General features: G+C 37.1%; 2 protein-coding genes across 8 annotated transcripts in view; one reads left to right on the top strand and one right to left on the bottom strand.

The window, feature by feature from the left end:
- The window catches only part of LOC115214766 (E3 ubiquitin-protein ligase LRSAM1), a 97368-nt gene extending 95703 nt beyond the window's left edge, over window positions 1–1665 (top strand). For all 6 annotated transcript variants that reach the window (XM_029783794.2, XM_036505210.1, XM_036505208.1 and 3 more), the window contains one exon: window positions 464–1665. In XM_029783794.2, coding sequence (XP_029639654.2) covers window positions 464–589 — 126 coding nt within the window. In that variant the 3' untranslated portion in view covers window positions 590–1665. The remainder of the gene's footprint in view (window positions 1–463) is intronic.
- Window positions 1340–20395, bottom strand: LOC115214768 (DNA polymerase epsilon subunit 3). 2 transcript variants are annotated; one of them, XM_029783796.2, is made up of 6 exons: window positions 20249–20395; window positions 13871–13962; window positions 8567–8652; window positions 8351–8469; window positions 2885–3069; window positions 1340–1652 (listed from the first exon to the last, which is right to left on the bottom strand). In XM_029783796.2, exons 2-6 carry the CDS (start codon window positions 13934–13936, stop codon window positions 1638–1640), a joined length of 471 nt encoding a protein of 156 aa, XP_029639656.1. In that variant the 5' UTR covers window positions 13937–13962; window positions 20249–20395; the 3' UTR covers window positions 1340–1637. The 2 variants fall into 2 exon arrangements, with proteins under 2 accessions (XP_029639656.1, XP_029639657.1); XM_029783797.2 differs by having other exon boundaries at window positions 8351–8448.
- Between the last annotated feature and the right edge of the window lie 54 nt (window positions 20396–20449).

Below are 20449 nucleotides of genomic sequence, written 5' to 3'. Positions count from 1 at the left end.
CTGGGTTTGCGGGTGACAGACCTCTAGCAAGGCACAGCACTCATACATCCACCCTGCCAGGGAAATGGCATAGTCATGGGAGTGCAGCATGGCAGATTGTGAAGAGGTAGTGGAAGAGCTCAGCTGAGCCAATGGTGCTTCTTACATTGATGCTGAGTAAAGGAATCTTAGATCACAAAGCCATGTCAAGAGTATCTGCAATGCATCCATAAGGGTGGCATCCGTGATTGTGTGTAATCAGCTCATGAAAGATTCACTATAACTCAAATTCATAGTAATAGAATTGGATGGCGACAGTCATGAGAATTCACAAAAAAAAAAAAATTAAAAATTTATGCTTGATAAAGCTAAAATAATGAATAATTTTCTCCAAATTTCTCATAAGTTGCTTTATCACTGTCTTTTTTTCTTTTACATATATGTTGGTGATTTAGAGTAAAATATTTTTTTTTTTCTTTTTCAGACTAACATCATTTTCCTCAACTGCGGCCATGTTTGTTGTTGTACCGAATGTGCCGTTGATCTAGAGGTCTGTCCTCTCTGCCGATCACACATTTTACAGAAAATCCAAGTACAGCAACAGAGCTGATCACTGCCAATTTTCTTGTTAATCATCATCCAAAACATTATATCATATCCAGCCCCATTTCAGCTACTGTACAAATATGGCTAAATTGGGAATATAACCTTTCTTGATATTGCACTCGCTTCTGCTTTACTGAAAAGTTATTGCTGCTAGCCATCTTATATTCTTCATAATCCTAGTAACTGTCATGTTTTGACATTTCTTCCAAATTACTTTTGCCATAATTCCATTATATATATAAAAATATATTATGTGTATTTATATCTTATTCAGTTAATGGGAACTTTTTTTAAAAATTAAATTAAATATTAGAATTTCAAATACAAAATCTGAAAAATACTCGTTCTACCAAAAGTTTGAACCTGGCTGGAATTTCCTTCCATGTTTAAATATGACTTTGGTCACATTATTAAACCAATTGTTATAAATAGCTGCCAGAACTTGAAATAGCTGCAGTATGACAATTGGAAAGAATGCAACATTGGTACACTGGTGTTTATTTTTTTGCATGTGTTATGTGCCTTTTTTCCAGCTGTTTGTTTACATTTTTATCCACTACATTGTATTTCACATATATCTTCTACGAACTTGCTTTGATAACTTTCAAAAACAACAATATTGAGAAATCAAATAATCTGTGATAATTCATTTTGAAATACAACTTTCCAGAAAATTTTTCTAATAAATGCAGCAAATATATCAAACAGTTAGTTGAAATGTAATTAAATAACTCAAACTAAATAAAAAAAATGATTAATTTATTAATTCATTTATTCAAAAAGTTGTTCCTTATGAAAATGATGCATGCTAGTGAGTGCACTAGCATCTTTTGAATGATCAGGTCTCTCTGCCAATCTTGGCAACCAACAGGGCGAGCAAGTCCATCAAATGGCTTCTACTTATATATAATATATGTACACATACAATAACTGTTCTCGTTAAAGGCGGTCACAGTTCTCAGCTTCTCTCCTCAATACTCCTTCAGCTAATTTACAGTCAGAACAGGCTCTTCTGTAGTAAAAACATGGTTCCCACAGCATCAGCAGTTTTTTCAACCAAGAGCCTCCTATGAAAAAAAAGAACATTTACTTGAGGAAAAATGTATTCCAAAGGAGGTTCGTTACATCTATACATTGTCTTAGTCAGTTTTCTTCTCAGGTAGCAGTTAACAGAAATGGCTTTCCACCTGACGTCTTTCATTTCTACAGATATTAAGAATCATTCAAGAGAATAATCTTAGGAAAAACTTTGTAATTGACTTCTTTAAAATGTTCAGAAAATAAATTCTATTATCAATAATAATAAAAGTTTACCAGTTATTTTATTTTTAATTGTTTGAGTTATTTTTTTAAAAAGAGTCTAAGTCTTGATCAAGTCAACAAACAGGAACAGGCCGCCAAGTCAATGATCCACTTGGGTTCAAAAGCTTATTAATACAAATATCGATAGTATTGTGCTTAGTCCTGAAGAAAGCAGTGGTACTATTACCATGCATTTTGGTTTATACAACTATTTATGAGTCATTGTAGTTTGCAAGTGAGAGAGAGAAAAATCTAACCACCTCAGCTAATTCAATTATGAATTCTCTGGGTAAACATCAATGAAGAGGTCAACAGTAAGATCTCCCAAATCCAGGACTGACTTCTGCAGGAGGCAAAAAAAAAAAATGTATGGAAGGACAGAGGAATCAACTCGCCACCATGCTGAAGATCTCTTAACCCTCTTATATGTTTTTGAGCCCTGGATAGTCTGTAGGAAACACGTAAAACATCTGAGCCTTTTCTACACAAACTGGCTTCACAGCATCTGGTAAATCTGTTGGCAAGAGAGGATCCACAACACAAGCATCTCAATGAGCTGATCTCCCAAGCTTGTACACATTTTGGCAGAATTCCCAGGTGAGATGAGCTGGGTAGGTCAGTCACATGCCAGACTGTAACATCCCAAAAGCAGCTCCTTTATGATGAACTATCAAGGAAAGCACACAGTTGGTGGGGTAAAGGAAAACATCCAAGGCCTGCCTAAAAGAATCTCTGAAAGACCTCAACACTGTCACTGACAACTTACAGTTGTTTTTTGTTCAAAACCAGCAACTAATGCAGCATGGATCACTCTGGTACTAAAACTACTTTTGAGAAGTATTGTTCACCTTGCAAAACTAGAACTACAATTATCTCAAGCGCTGCATCTTTCCATGCATGCCCTACATGCGGCAAAAGATTCTTGGCATAGATATCCATCAGATCAAATACCTAATCCAATCCTAAATCAAGGTCATTTTCCAACAATAAATCTTACCTCATCATCTGTTTCAATATAGTCTTCATCTTTAGAGTCCAGTTCTTCTTCCTCCATACTTCCATCTTCTTCTTCATCCTCATTCTCATCACCTTCCTCTTCATCATCTATCACAATAGTCTCCTCTTTAGCTTTCCTCCTCTTCTCAGAGGCTTCCTTCTTTCCTTGTTGTTCTCTGCGGAATGCTGCAAATACAAGCAATCCAATAATTCAACTGAGGCATAAATTATTTTTCATATTCATCAACATATTTTTGATAACTGGTCTCTCCATCTAACCCATGCAAGCATGGGAAATTGGACGTGTGAATGGTGGTGATCCAAGGCTCAGCATGAAGGAGCAAGAGGTGTTTTAAGTTACTTGTTTCAATTTAGTTAAACTACCAATCACAAAGACAGATTTGTTGATAATAAATTTATCAAACTCACATATTTAACCCTTTAAGATTTAGGACTTATTTTCACCTCGGCCAATCTCTTAGGCCCTTATAACAGAATATACCATTTCAGATTTTTAAAACATCTGCAAATTTACAAAACTTGTAGATAATCATTTCTCAATGCTAACAATTACTATAAAATTTCAGCAATAAAATACAAAATAACTGCTGTAAAAATGTTTACTTGGAAAAAAGAACCACCAGTATATATAAATAAATAACAAAATAAAAAAATCTTAATGAAGGTGGGAAAGGTACCTCATATTGCTTATACTGTTCTGGATAATTTTTACAAGTTCCCTATTCCTTATTACTTGGCCAAATGCATATTTTCGTCAAGTGACACACAAAAGGGCAAAGTATATTTAAGAAGTCTTTTTCTGTCATCTAATTTTTTTGTTGTCTTGAAAACTCGGTGATATTTATGGTCCGTTCATTTACACAAATGCTTCTCTCTTGAATTTTACTACTACAAGCATCAAAAATAGCTCTGTCTGTCTTGTCTGTAGTCAAATAAATATTTTCTCTCAGAATTTTCACTATCCTGAAAGGAAAACATTCAAATTTGTCTTCAGAACTGAACATTGTTAAGTCACATAATACAACATTTCCAGAAGTGTGTGTGTGGGAGAGATCATGTAAATGACATAACCCTTTCTACTATAGACACAAGGCCTGAAAATTGGTGGAAAGGGATAAATCAATCACATTGATACACAATTTATTCTTTTCTACTCAAGGCACAAGGCTCGAAATTTTGGGGGAGGAGGAGCAGTTGATTACATCGACTCTAGTATGTAACTGGTACTTCATTTATTGACCCCGAAAGGATGAAAGGCAAAGTTGACCATGGCAGAATTTCAATCCAGAACGTAGCAACAGATGAAATATTGCTAAGCATTTTGCCTGATGTGCTAACAATTCTGCCAGCTTGCTACTTTATGTAAATAACATAATATACTCATTATCATTAACAAATTGTAACACAATTCTTAATAATATAAGAAATTTGCTTGGCAACTAAATATATAAACCAATAAAATGCAGTTTTATAAGGAGGTGTACAATCTCATTTTGTGATCAGCAAGCAGCAGGTATTTTCCTTGCATGAGTTATCACATGATTAAGGTGCAACAAGATTTTAGTAATCATACCTCAAATTCCAGGTCTGCTGAGCCTGAGAATAATGTAGAAGGATAATCACCATCACTTTAGGTCAATTTTCCATGCTAGCATGGGTTAGACAGTTCGCTAGGGTCCAAGTCAGTATTTATTCAGAGTTACTGCTTTCCTAGATGGATCCACAAATGACCTGTAATACTTTTGGCTTGGTTTCTACAGCTGGATGGATGCCCTTCTTCTGAATTATTGTGGCACCAGCACCAGAAAGGGTGCCATGCTTTTGATAAAAACTAAAAGGTGCTAAAAGGTCATTTACTCTGCTCAATCAGCAAGAACTTTACATAGCATATTGAGTGCATTTTATCGCAGCAACAGCACTTGTGAGTTTGTCTTATAACAAGTAAGGCAAGGTCCTTGCCACATTTTATGATGTGTACATGTACTCAAGATAACATGTTTGAGGTGAGTAGAAGAGAGTGTGAACAGAAGGGTGGTTGATGGTACAGATTTACTAGATACTACCAACAAGAGTTACACAGGCAAAATAATACAGAAATCAGAAGAGAAGGTCAGTGAGGAAAAGTGTAGATGAAATCTTTTAATAAATTAAATTGTTTTATCATTTGGTTTTAAATTTAAATAAGGTTTTATTTGGAAGAGTCTGGTCCTGAACTGCCAAAAACAAACCATCTAATTAGTGATTTAACGTCGAGAGACAAATTATGACATCACAGACTTGGCTGCATTTATGAAAAAACATGAGCCTAAACTTCTTCCATTATGATGTGTAATGTCAGTGTGCATATACGACAGAGTGTAAGTGCCCTGAGAGAAAAGTTGGACTTAAGAAGCGTCAGATGTGGTGTGTAAGAGAGACAACTGCGCTGGTATGGTCATGTGTTGCGAATGGATGAAGACAGCTGTGTGAAAAAATGTCACACCCTAGCAGCTGAGGGAACCTGTGGAAGAGGTAGACCCAGGAAGACCTGGGATGAGGTGGTGAAGCACGACCATCAAACATTGGGCCTCACCAAGGCAATGACAAGTGACCGAGACCTTTGGAGATATGCTGTGCTTGAGAAGACCCAGCAATCCATGTGAGACTATAACCATGGCCTATGCCAATGCTGTATAACCTGCTCATTTAAGAGTACTCTTCAATCATTGGACAATAAACTATGCTTGCAAAGACTCGTTGAGGCAAGTGAAATCACTGTTGGGGCCAATGACAATACCGCCTGATTGTCACCTGTGCCAGTTGAACATTAAAAGCACCATTCAAGTGTGATTGTTACCAGGGCTCCTGCGCAGGTGGCACATAAAAGGCACCATTTGAGCGTGGTTGATGCCAGTACTACTTGGCTGCCCCTCGTGCTAGTGGCACGTAAAAGCACCCACTACACCCTCGGAGTGGTTGGGGTTAGGAAGGGCATCCAGCTATAGAAACTTTGCCAGATCAGATTGGAGACTGGTGCAGCCTTCTGGCTCACCAGCCCTCAATCAAAACGTCCAACCCATGCCAACATGGAAAGCGGACGTATGATGAAGAATGATGGGCTTCTGCATAGTTTCTGTCAACTAAATTCAAATTCACTTGCAAAACAATGGTTGGCCAGGGGCAATAATAGAAGAAACTTGCCCAAGGTGTTGCACAGAGGGAATGAACCTGAACCACACAGCCAAGCCTGCACCTATATACGACTAAATTAAACATGTACTTTCAAAATAATAATTACATCAAATTGTATGCTGTTGTTAAAACCAAGTGGTTACTCCTCTTTGCTAAAGCAGTTAATTTTCATCAATATTTGGCAATCAGCAGAGTATGAGATAAATACCTTGTGGTATTTAGTCACATCACTTTTATGTCCTGAGATTGCATCTTGCCACAGTTAACTTTATTGTGCAACTTTCCATGGTTGGCAAAAATTTTCAATTACAAGGATCATTATGTAATTGATGTTACTCTCCATCAAAATGCATGTCCTTGGGTGGATGCACGTGTTATTAGAACATCATCACTATTTAACATCCGTTTTCCATGCTGGCAAGGGTTGGACAGTTCAAGAGGAGGTAGAGAGCTAGAGAATTGTGCCACGCTCCACCACCTGCTTTGGTGTTGTTACTTAGCTATGTGGCACCAACACCAGTGAGGTCACCAAGTAACTCACAAGACAAAAGATCCGCCATCTGAGTGTATGGGCAAGTAGTATTGAGGGAGCTGGCTTTGTGCCAACTGATGACTGATTAAAGCATAATAGGAAGGGCATTCAACCATAGAAACCATGTCAAAACAGACATGGAGCCTGAACAGCACTTCAGCTAGTCAACTCCTCTCAAACTGTCCAACCCATGGCAGCATGGAAAATGAACATTAGATGCCAATGATAAAGGTTAGAAATGTCTCTTGCAATAGAGGAAATTACATGGCTACCTGAATTGGAAAGTACAACAGATGTTATTACAAAAAAGGCTCCAGGTTTGAGACTAGCTTGGATACACGTACATGACCAAAGTTCAAACAGATTAAAATACAGTGTAAATGTAAACACCAGAAGATAAATTTTTACATCTCGAAAGATAAAGTTCATCATCTTCAGTTTTATGCCTATGTCCACTTTTTCCATACTGGTTACAAGTTAGACAAGACTTCTTGAAGCAGAATTCTACAATCAGATGTCTCTCTTGATGCCAACTTGTTTTCAAGTAAGATATTTCACATCACATACTTGCATGTCAGGCTGTTGTTAAAGGTTTTATTTAATTCATGAGAGTTACAAACATTATTGCTGCAAAATGGAATTAAAGTGGAGAAGTGTGAAAACACACAAATCACACATGGGGTTCCATGCAGGTTTTGCCAACCAAATTTCATTCACTAGTGATTGGTCAATCTGGGGTTACAGAACAAGATATGCAAGGTGCCATACATAAGCCTTCTATGTGGCACCAACACCAGTGAGGTCACCAAGTAATTCACAAGACAAAAGATCCTCCATCTTAGGCTGACCAATGCCTTGTAAGTGAAGTTTAGTAAACATATACTGAATGGAATTCCTTTTTAATATATCCTAACATACTAAATGAAAAGTCCTGTTGATGTCTCTGTCCATTACACTACATGGATTTTAGTGAACCCTAATCAGTTGGTGACCACTTGACCCTGTATAAATCTCTATTACATAATACAATTTATATCTACCTACCTACATGCACATTCATGATGTGTTGGAGCAGGTGTCCCTCTTACAGACTCGATAATATCACAATAAATTGTATTAAGATGATAGTAATAATAATGGTTTCAAATTTTGGCATAAAGCCAGTAGTTTTAGAGAGGGGTGGTCAGTTGTATGAATATATATTTTATGATTAAACTAGGTCATTATCCATCACTACCAGTATCAGTAAAAATCATGTGTGTACCTTCATAAACTGTCCAAAGAGAAAGACTTTTTCTAAAATCTGTGCAGTACAGCCAATGGACTATTATACAGTGAAAGTCATTTTTCAAAGTCTGTGTTGCATTGTGTTGATAGACTCGCACTTAAAATTCCAGCATTTTAATCAAAACTTATTATGGTGACAACACTATCTAGCTATCTTTCACACACACATTCTCTCTCTCTCTCTCACTCACTGTATTTCTTTCTCAACAACAATTTTTTCTCTTCCCTTTCCACATGTCTTTTATAACATAAGATTTGCAAGTTTTAAAAATAACTATGAAGCAAAATAAAGTTTCATATAATATGTTTGAGAGGATTTTTAAAGTTCACCGATTAGTTATTGTTAGTTGTCTTTATGCAACCTATTGAAAGAAGCAAAAAAAATTTGATGTTTTCCCCAGTGCAGTATAGCAAGTGAGCTTGCTAGTAATACAAACAGAACAATGTTTTACTTACAATCTAGACATAACTTCAAAGGGTCTAAAAACTGATCAAACTCCATGTCCTGCATGGCTGACAACACATCCTGAGCATTGATGGTTTTCCTCTTTGACCTTAATGCAAAATTATTGGAACTGAAACAGTAAAGAAAGAGTTTCAGGTTCATAAGGCAGTGGGCTGGAAATGGGAAAATAAATAACAAATAAGACAAACATCTGATACAATGCTTACCAAGATGTAGCATAGAGAACAAAAACACTGGCTGCTTTGGAAATGGCTAATCGAGCCTCTTTTGATACATTTACACCATCAGGTATCTGAAAAAAGAATATAGTGGAATAAAGAGATGAAATTACCTCCAACAAATGTTAGTCTTTCAGCATTGAGATTACTATCAAATATGTTTATCTATTTAGATTGTTTTAACCCTTTAGCATTTAAACCAGTCATATCCGGCCAAAAGTATTCAGCCTGTTTTATGTTCAAACTGGCCAGATCTGGCCTCTCACACCGACCCTACAATGTCCTTTTAAAAATTAACAGCTACCTCATAGCTACAAGATAATGCCTGATTAGTTCAAAACAATGTGGATAAAAAAGCATTAATTTTGGCAGAATAATGCGAACACTAAAGGGTTAAATTAATCATGGTTGATCACATAGCTTTGATATTTCAATATGACTGCTAATTTTTGCTATGACCAGTTTACGGTTTACATGTTAAAGGACTATGATCTAAATTTACCATTTCCACGGCATAGAGGATTAAATACAGGCACGTGCCATCAGTAATTACTCCGAGTAGGCAGTTGGTGACCTTCATGTAGTAAAACACAAAAAAAAAAAAGAGTGAAACACGGTTCACGACTAAGTTGAAGGCAGACCTACCTCTGCCTTTATAGCATGTAATGAAAATAGTGTTGTAGAAGTGTATGCAGTATGTGTACCACAGCAGTACTATGTATAGTTTAAATACTGAGATTGAAAAGCAGGGGTGAATTATGCCTACCTAATCTACAAAATAATAAAATAGTTTGCATTTTATGCATAGTAATCAGACTAACAATCATAATTTTATTGAATTAGGTGCATATTTTGCCATGTGAGGAAAATGTTGCTTTTAATCTATTTTATTCAAGGTAGGCACAGCCCTGATTAAATACTTCCAAGACTGGTGGTAGAATGGGTCACTACATTAAAAAAGCAGGTGTGTGAGAGAATCAACTTAGGAACTTCAGACCAGATCAACAGTCTAAATGCTGGCAGAGTGGACTCCACGAAAGGTAGCCAAAGAACAGCGTTTCAATAATGACAAACCACAGCAAAATCAAAGAGTAACATTCCTGCATCCTGTTACTAGGATTTTGTGCAACCAACATGTAATGTTAGCCTGCATTTCAAATGTGGCAAACCAATGAGTAATATTGCTACACTCTGTTAATATTTTGTATAACCATGGACAATAAACCTTGCTTGTGACGACATTGAGACAAGTGAAATCAAATCAAAATTGCTGGTCGATGATAGTACTGCCTGATGTAGGGTGTAACCAGACCACTTATGAGTACTCCTCATTCATTGGACAATGGACTTTGCTTGCGAAGACCTACTGAGGCAAGTGTAAACAAATCAAAATCACTGACAGTACCGCCTGATTGGCACTCATGCGAGTGGAATGTTAAAAACATATCTGAACCTGACTGTTGACAGGACCGTGGTTTGGTTCCTGTGCCAGTGACATGTGAAAAGCACCATTCGAGCATGATTGTTGTCAGCATCACTTTACTGGCACGTGAAAAACATTTCAATGTGGTCATCGCCAGTGCCACCGGACTGGCTCCTGTGCAGGTAGCACGTAAAAACAGCTTTTGAGTGTGGTTGTTGCCAGTACCGCCTGACTGGCCCTCATGCTAATGGCATGTAAAAGCACCCACTACACTCTCAGAGTGGTTGGCATTAGGAAGGGCATTAAGCTGTAGAAACTTTGCCAGATCAGACTAAGCCTGGTGCAGCTTCTGGCTCACCAGTCCTCAGTCAAACCGTCCAACCCATGCCAGTATGGAAAGCGGACGTAAAACGATGATGATGATGTGATAGTATGCCATGTTTTGAGCACAACCAACCACAGCAGCTAGACAAAAATTGTGTTGTATAAACAGAATAGGCGCAGGAGTGGCTGTGTGGTAAGTAGCTTGCTAACCAACCACATGGTTCCGGGTTCAGTCCCACTGCGTGGCATCTTGGGCAAGTGTCTTCTGCTATAGCCCCGGGCCGACCAATGCCTTGTGAGTGGATTTGGTAGACAGAAACTGAAAGAAGCCCATCGTATATATGTATGTGTGTGCGTGTATGTTTGTGTGTCTGTGTTTACGTCCCCGTCACTTAGCGGTTCGGCAAAAAATGACCAATAGAATAAGTACTGGGGTTTCAAAGAATAAGTCCCGGGGTCGAATTGCTCGACTAAAGGCGGTGCTCCAGCATGGCCGCAGTCAAATGACTGAAACAAGTAAAAGAGTAAAAGAGAATAAACACTTCACTACTGTTATTTTGGTTTCATTAGTAACTAGAACAAAAATACAGGAAAATCTTGATGCTTATATATATTTTTTAAATGTTAAATCCAGGTGATAGTATAGTTTCAGTTTGGAAGTTTCTACATCATTTCTGACAACCCAGTTTTCACTCAAAATGTGGAGTGCAATAGAAATGAAACCTGAATCATGTAAACTTCCTAACTACATGGCTACAGCTGTCTCAACGAAATGCAATAACTTCGAGAGTAAACAACTGGACTTGTGGACCAAATGGTCGCAAGATCAGATTTTGGAGTATATAGTCCAACCCATGCCAGTGTGGAAGGCAGACATTTAATGATGAATGAAAAAAAATTAACAGCGTAGGAGATGCTGTGTGGTAAGTAGCTTGCTTACCAACCACATGGTTCCGGGTTCAGTCCCACTGTGTGGCACCTTGGGCAAGTTGTCTTCTACTATAGCCTCAGGCCAACCAAAGCCTTGTGAGTGGATTTGGTAGACGGAAATAAGCCCGTCGTACATATGTATGTGTGTGTTTGTCACCACAACATTGCTTGACAACTGATGCTGGTGTTTACGTCCCCATAACTTGGCGGTTCGGCAAAAGAAACCGATAGAATAAGTACTAGGTTTAAAAAGAATAAGTTCTGGGGGTCAATTTGCTCGACTAACGGCAGTGCTCCAGCATGGCCACAGTCACGTGACTGAATAGAGTAAAAGAACTCCTGCAGTGTGATTGTGAAGAAGGGTACATAACTCTCGATTGATTGTGCTAATCTGTCACAGGCAGCATTCCCTTCTACAGCCACGGGCATCAAGACCTACTCACTCCCATGAAGTTGATTACTCATTGATTAGATCTGACTGAAAGCACTCCAACCACGACCATCTCATCTTTATTTCCAGATATAGTATAGTTCATACTACATTATCCAATATGACCTTCCTTTTAAAAGGTAGTAGTGAATGTCTAGAGACAGCTCTGGTTACTATTTCTAGAAGACCAATAAGCTGCAGAGAAGATCCTTCATCAGTTCTAAGTGGCTAGCAGTAGGAACGATATACCATGCTGTCAAAATCAATTGCTCCAATAAATAAACCAGATCCACCCAAGCAGTAAATGGCGAAAATAATTTAAGTTCTTTACAGATTTCCTCAAAAATTTTGTGGTTGGGTGGTTAAGAAATTCACTTTGCAAGCAGTTCCTGGTTCAGTCCTACTACATGGCACCAAGGGCAAGTGTCTACTATAGTCACAGGCAATACCAAATGCCTTGTGAATAAATTTGGTAGACTGAAACTGTATGGAAGCCTGCTGAGTGTATATGCACTTTGTGTTTGTCCTCTGCCCACCACTGCTTGACAGCTGTTGTTGTTTTGTTTACACTACTGTAACGTAGCAGTTTGGCAAAAAGAGACCAATAAAATAAGTATTGGGGCCAATTTATTTGACTAAACACTTCAAGGCAGTGTCCCAATATGGTCACGGTCTAATGAGTGAAACAAAAAATAAAAAAAAAAAAAAGATTCTTAATACTAAGCTATAACATATCATTGTCCAGAGAAGCTAAGAGTGTTGGTAGCGAGCAGACCACGTCAACAGGATCCAGCATTGACCGACAGCTAGGAGTGAGACCAGAAACACAAACAGATGTAGTGAATTTTATTGCCTGATCAAGAGGCAAATTGAAATGTTTCAGATGGCACCAGCTACCAAGAGATAGTCATTTTAGCACCAAGAAATAGTATTTATACATTAAAAAAAAAACGATTTTAATTGAAATGTATGTATTTCTGTAAACTTTGGTATTCTTTTATTCTTTTGCTTAAGTCATTTGAATGCGGTCATGTTGGAGCCCTGCCTCAAAAGGTTTTCATCAAACAAATGGACCTTTTTTTTTAAAGCCAAGTACTTATTCTAGTGGTCTTTTACTGAATTGCTATGTTACAGGGATGTTAACACACCAACACTGGTATGGTCATGTGTTACATATGGATGAGGACAGCTGTGTGAGGAAGTGCCACACCCTAACTGTGGAAGAGGTAGATTTAGGAAAACATCAGACAAGGTGGTGAAGCATGACCTTCGAATGTTGGGCCTTACAAAGCCCATGACAGCAGACCGAGACCTTTGGAGATATGCTATGATTGAGAAGACCCAGCAACTAAAATGAGATTGCAGCCATGGCCAATGCTAGTTTTGCACGTCTGGCCCATTTAAAAGTACCCTTGATGCGATGGATGATATGATACGCTTCCGAAGACCTGTTGAGTCAAGTAAAATCCTGTGCTGGTGGCACGTAAATTGTACCATCCAAAAGTGGTCAATGCCAGTGCCCCCTGACTGGCTCTTGTGCTGGTGGTATGTAAAAAGCAGCACCCGAATGTGGTCGATGCTAGTGCCCTCTGACTGGCTCTTGTGCTGGTGGTATGTAAAAAGCACTATCCAAACGTGATGCCAGGGTCACCTGACTGGCTCCTGTGCCAGTGGCACATAAAAAACACCAACCACATTCTTGGAGTGGTTGGCATTAGGAAGGGCATCCAGCTGTAGAAACATTGCCAGATCAGATTGGAGCCTGGTGCAGTCGCTGGCTTTCCAGACATCAGTCAAACCATCCAACACATGCCAGCATGGAAAATGGACATTAAACGATGATGATATATATACATACACGACAGGCTTCTTTCAGTTTCCATCTACCAAATCCACTCACAAGGCTTTGGTCAGCCCAAAGCTACATTAGAAGACACTTGCACAAGGTGCCATGCTGCGGGACTGAACCCGGAACCTTGTTGTTGGGAAGCAAGCTTTTTACCACACAGTCACATCCATTTCATTAAGTATTAATGAAAAATTACTTCACAATGCCTGACTCAAAATTCAAATCCTATTTTTTAATATTATTATTGTGACACTGGCTGATTGGAGAAGGAATAAAATATAATTGTATAAAATGAAATAAGCATCACATGAAAATGTTAAGTAATGAATAACTCACGGCTTCCTTGATAATTCTTGTAATAACAGCATTTGGCAAATTTAGATCTTCAGGTCGCTCTGCCATTGTACACTAGGGCATCAATTGTTTACCTGCAAACAAACTGCATATTAGCATTCTGTATAGGACTCAAGATAGAGAAATAAGGCTACAGATTCCTAGGAGCTGAAATGACAATATAATAGAGTAGTTTAATAAAAGAACAGCCCACTTGCTAAGCAAGTGCTGGGGGAACATTTATGGAGGTAGTTTACTTCTGGTTGACCTGAAAATGGCAAATGAAGGGACACCAAGAAAAAATTTGCAATGCATAGATCTATGCATGTAGTTTGTGAAATGCCTAACTCTTGGAATATCAACAGAATGTAATGTCACCTTTCTGTAATTAAATTAACATTCCAGTGCTTCTACAGGTATTATGTAATTACTATATTTCATACATTTGACAGAATCCAAGTATAGAAATAAAAACATCATATGATGAATGATGCCATAGAAGTAATGTAACTCAGAACAGACAATAAAAGTAATACATCGTATATTTGCTAAAGTATCCGCTGAGCAGAGTGGCACAGTGAAAGCATGCTGGGCCCATAACCCAGAGGTTCATAGATCAAAAGTACATCTTGCAAAGATACTATTTTTAATATTTATACATTGCAACTGAGTTGTCTACAAATATGCCAACCATATACATCTATATATACCTACAAGGTAGGTACAAATTACATTATGCAATAGAAATTTATAAAGGGTCACGGTAAACCAACTGACCGGAGTACACCAAAACCTAAATAATGTAGAGGGCATAGATAACAAAACTTAATACTCCTACTAGATAGGAATAATGAAGAAAGCTGACAATAATAGTTTTTATTTTTGGAACAATATTATATTTTTACTGCTGTACTATTAAGCACAAAGAGGTTCATAGTGAGTGAAATAAGCACCTTGTTGAGGAGTACCAATACATTGGCTAGAAAATTTGAACTATTGTGTGACTACATTTATTAAATATTCCACAACCATCTGCTAATTTTGATACAAGACCCGCAATTTAGTGGGAAGAGATTAACTGATAACATCGGGGTATGATATTGAAAAAAGTAAAAATATGTTCCCGCCTTCTTTCATGTTTTTGCCTCCTTCAGAACTATATTTCATTTAGTTGAGATGAGTACTTGGTGACAGTGCCAGTGCTACGGAAAAAGCGCCCAGTACATTGTAAAGTGGTTAGCATTAGGAAGGGCAGGCATTGAAACTGAGCACAGTCATCTGGCTGGTTGGTTCCTGTTGGACTGTCCCACTCATGCCATCAAGGAAAAGGAGACATTAAATGATGACTGGCCCAGTACTTAACTGTAACTTTATTTTACTGACCCTGAAAGAATTAAAGGCAAAGCTGACCTTGGTAAGATCTGAACACAGAATGCAAAGAGCCAGAACAAATAACCTACAGCATTTTCCTGATGCTTTCTGATTTTGCCAATCTACCACTTTCAAAAGTAATAACAAATCTACTCCATAAATGAAGTGTTTGTATAAAAATGTTATATACTTGGCAGTCCTGCATGAAACGATATATGAGAATTAGAGAAATAGCCTCAGTGACGAAAGTAATAAGTGTATGAAGGATTTTGAAAATAAATTAAATGTATAAATATTACTAGACCTAATAAATGAAGCTAGGGATTAACTGATTAACTAATTGACAATAGGGACACTGAGAAAATGGCAAAGTATAACACACAAGAAAGATACATGTTGGGACTTAATTTTATGTGCAAGTATTACAACCCGTGTGTGCACAGTAAGTGCATATAATGCATACAATAAGTGAACCACATTGTGATCAACAAAAAGCTGAAGACTAGTTTTGGATAATTGGAAATATTTAATAGTTAACCTGTTTTAAAAAAATCTTTCTTTTACAGATTTCAATTAATGCAATGTAACCATACTGGTAACACCTTTGAGGTTTTTTAGAAGACTATGTCAACTTCAGTATGTTGATGTTTTATTTATCAACTTTTGAAGAGGACAAAAGTTGAGTCAACCAGATGAAGGGGAGGCAATACTTAATACTACAAGGTATATCTATTCAAATTTGTTTGCATCACTGAACACTAATACATACAGACAAATATAATTGACATATGCACAATTTCTTAGACATCAAATTTCCCACATAAGATGCCAGATGATCTGAGACTACAGTAAAAAAAAAAAAAACCTACTTGGCCAAGAGACCAAGCAGTAAGATTTTTCAACCTGGAACTTCATAGATACAAAGCAAACTTTTTGTCAAATTGCCATAGATGTCAATGGGAACAAGTTGAATGTCAACAGAAACAGCCATAGATGTCAACAGGAACAAGTAGAATAAATTGTAGACATTAGATTCTTTCATGTCCTTATTTCTAACACAATCACTGATGACACTTTACAATTGAATTTGAAAATAATCAGCTATTAGTAGGAATATCACAAAGTGACAAACATGTTGGTTATAAGGTTAGTATTTTGGAATATTGCTTTAAGAAAACAGAGCTATTACTTAAAACAGGAAGATTTTAAAAATAAGAGTTTTCTTTCCTGGAACCAGAAGTGGTCTTTGACAGGTTGGTATTAAAAGGGTTTTAAGTAATGAATGTAAACAGTGAAGGAACTTGTACACAAGAGACCTGTTGATCAGTTTAAGACACACGTAGGTGCCAGAAGTTGACATGAATGCTTGCAAGTGATGGCAACATATGGGATGATGACATCAGCAATGTGTAAAATAAAGGGAAATGATTATTATCAAATAATGTACAACTTAAGCAGTTATATTTGTTTAGTGCATATAACACACAAACTATCATATAAAAGTGCAGGTGTGGCTGCATGGTTCAAAAAAATGTTTCACAACCACATGGTCTTGGGTTCAGTCCCACTGCCTGGCGCCTTGGACAAGTGTTTTATAGACCTGGACCAACCAAAAACCTCATAAGTGGATTTCTTAGATGGAAACAAAGAGGCTAGCTGTGTATATTACTTGTGCCTGTGTGTTTGTGTGTGTGTATATATGAATGTGTGTGTTTCACACATTTTGTCTTGATATTGATAGTTGTAAATGAGCGATATTATACAAGCAGTGTCATTCATTTCCAATACTCTGTGATAACAGAAAATATTACCTTACTTGGAAACAGGTGAGGGTTGGTGACAGGAAGGGCACCCAACCATAGAAAGTCTGTCTCAACAAACACCATCAAACCCATAAAGCATAGAAAAGTGAACATTAAAGCAATGATATTGATGAGGATGATGTCATCTATTGTTGTGACAAAACCAGTTTTAAACCGAGTTAATCCATCACATCTGTTACAGAGATAATGATTTTGAGGTTCATATGCTGGGATACTGATCATATATTACTGAAGACATTGTTGAAAGTTACCATGCTACTTCATAAGCTAAACAGATGGTTGAGGAATCTACCATCAGTTTTGAAATCACACAAAGCTGGTAGGAGACTGTATTCAATAAGCTTTCATTTTACTCAGTAGTACAAGACAATAATTATGACAGTGGATCCTTTGTTGGTTTGTCATTTAATTACCTGGAACAGTCTACCCATTGAATTAACATGCAAATGGTTGAGTATTCCAGGGGGACAGGTGCTCTTAACATAATTCCCATGTAGAATCAGCATAACTATGTGAAAAGGCTGGACGTTTGAGTTACAGATGCTATTTATCTGATGGGCTTAGACAGTTTCCCTCCAATGTCATTCAAAGATTGGGTTGACCCAAACCTATAGTAAAAGATATTTGTTCAAGGTGCCATGCAATGGGATTGAACCAAGACCTCATAATTGTAGATTAAACTTGTTAACCACTTATCTATGTTATGTATATCATTATCATCATTTAATACTTTTACCATGCTGGCATAGATTGGATGGTCTGGGAGAAACCAAGATGCTACAGGGATGCAATAAGCTCCAGTATCTGCTTTGGCATGGTTTCAACAGCTGAATGCCAAGCACTTCAGAGGGCCCATGGGTGCTTTTTTCAGTGCTGACAATAGTGAAATCACCAAGTACTCATAACACCCCCTAAAGTATGACAGAGGAATAGGTGTCTTGCCAAAGAGGTGAATACATGGTGAATGAGAGAGAGAGAGATTGTGAGGGGCATACACACATGTAAACAAATACAGAGGGATATAAATCATACCTATTTAAAACATGAGGAATTCATTAACCTGGTTGGATCCAGTCTACTGGATTCTAATTCCAGATATATCAAATGTGGATCAGCTAACTTTGACAGTGCTACGTTTTGCCCTAAGGATCAGTTAAACAAGCTGTGAAGTTTTCTTTTAAAAGGTCAACTTTAACAAATCTGTCCAGGACTGATTGGTGTCTTTTCATAGAGGAGATTAATTTCATCTGCTCAATAAGAGGCTAAACACCATCTACCTTATGAGTCATTATTTTTACATTTATAAATCATGCTTAGCTTTAGCTAGATAACACTCTTCTATTGTCTAAGCTACACCTTATATATTCTGCTGATTATCATAAATAGTATCCATCGTTACCTGACTATTTTTATGTAAACGACGTTCACTGCATTTTGCCAACAAACTCTAAAATGTTAACCTTCTTGTACAATTAGTACAATAACAACGGTCTGTTTCAAGCTACTCTAAAGCCCCAGCTATGTATGAAATCAAAAGCTAGGACCATAACAGAATACACCGTGTACCACTATAAACTTAAGCACAAACTAAAATACCCAAGTGTTTCGTAAGTAAAATGTAATATTTACGAAGACACTCTCCTCCAAACAGCTGCACCCCCATTCTTTTACTTTTTAATGTTGTGTCATATCAACCACGGCAATAGATTATATATTTCTATTATAATAAACGGGGCAGCTGGATAAAGAGAGGCAGCGCTGAGAAACAGTCACACGAACACAAAACACATTAAAGAAAGAGGGGGAGAGAGAAAATATTGGAAGTAGGTGTAGAAGTCGGGGTTTTTGTTTTTTTTGTGTGTGTGTACAGAAGACTATCCAAAGTAAGGGTATTAATGAATGTGTTTGTAACTGGTGTAACAGTTATAGTAGTGACAATCATTTCGCCTTCAGTAAATTTCAAATCGTTAGTAAAACAATAAAACACACAGAAATGGGTACTAATTTCAGTTGAAGACAAGCCTATCAATAAATAGGGCGCCATAGAATCGGTTAACAGTACAAAGTAATGAAAATTCTATGACTCTTATATTACTCATACGAAGCAGCGAGTAGCGTTAGATTATAAACTCTGCGTCTTGCATGCTTTAGTTTATAATAGAGGCACCATAATCTACTATAATCTTCTGAGCGATACAATGCAACGACTAAATCCGTTTAATCAGTGAATATTTTAATAAATTAATGTCTAGCACATATGAAACATTCCATTTAAAAAGTTAAGGAGTCTTCTTATGGTACTAAGATTAAGACAACATGCAGTTTGATGTGGATATCTTGCCTGCTAAAGATAGCCAGCAAATCTCTGTCTTAGAACTCAAAGCAATAATATTTCACTCTATACTAAACAACACTTTTTACCAAATATTTTTAAATGTGTTAAAACACTTAAATAATACTTGTATTGTAATCTGATTTCGTTTGCTATTTTATTTATTCATTTTTTTTTTTCGTATTGAAGTATTTGCTTCTGTGAGACGATTCCTATCTAATCTAATAACGAATTGCAATTATCGACAGTTTCTATCCACTGCACAGCCATTCCAACGAAATTATTGGTGTGAGCAAGAATATCGATAAATTTCTGGTATCGGACTACCTTAACAGTCCTGTCATTAACTATAAAGATAGGTAGGCGATGGTTTTCGCAATAGGGAAACAGACGCTGTAAAGAAGATTTTAAGGCTTGTGCATTTTAAAATTGGTAAACAGAAGTGAAAAAAAACAAAAACCCATCCGTAGTAAGGCAACTAGCATGATCCCACTTGTCATGTGCTATGACATGTTATATACTACCCTTTTCTTACAAACATAAATAAATAATCACAACACGTACATACACATATACACACGTGCCAATACATGTGTATATTATAAGTGTACATATATATGCCTCTCTTTGGTGTGTGTGTGTGTGTGCGGAAATCATTTGTAACGAAATCTCCATTCTAACAAAACATCACAAAGAACTGCCTACAGAAGGATTACCACAATATTTATAAACCGAAACCGCCGTTCCTATGATTATTTGGTATCGTTGTTTTCGGTAACCTTTGACCTCATATATTTTGTATAATTCTAATTCAAATTTATCGACCTAGACAAAGAAGTTTGATATATTTCTTACCGTGTTGGGGGGCAACAAGGAGCCCGGGATGTTGAATAGAAAGAGAAATCAATAGAGTTCACACGAGAAGATTTCTTTCTTACAAACGGAAGTGATGTTTGGCGGGAAAATGATAATCTCGCCACCAATGAAATATTGGCATTTTTTTCTTTTTCAAAACTAATCTTTTTAGAAATATAAAATATATTTTAAAATATCAAC

This window comes from Octopus sinensis, linkage group LG8 (assembly GCF_006345805.1).
Source record: "Octopus sinensis linkage group LG8, ASM634580v1, whole genome shotgun sequence".
Taxonomy (NCBI): Eukaryota; Metazoa; Mollusca; class Cephalopoda; order Octopoda; family Octopodidae; genus Octopus; species Octopus sinensis.
The sequence above is the reverse complement of the archived record's forward strand: the minus strand, read 5'-3'. Positions and strand labels throughout refer to the sequence as shown.

What these genes read in the sequence shown, in the direction of transcription:
- LOC115214768 (XM_029783796.2), bottom strand. Translation starts at nt 13,936, where the DNA reads ATGGCAGAGCGACCTGAAGATCTAAATTTGCCAAATGCTGTTATTACA. An exon ending in CAAGAATTATCAAGGAAGCC is followed by an intron (nt 8,653 to 13,870) that starts GTGAGTTATTCA and finishes TTCTTTTTTCAG; the next exon opens with ATACCTGATGGTGTAAATGT. An exon ending in GTTCTCTATGCTACATCTTG is followed by an intron (nt 8,470 to 8,566) that starts GTAAGCATTGTA and finishes TTACTGTTTCAG; the next exon opens with TTCCAATAATTTTGCATTAA.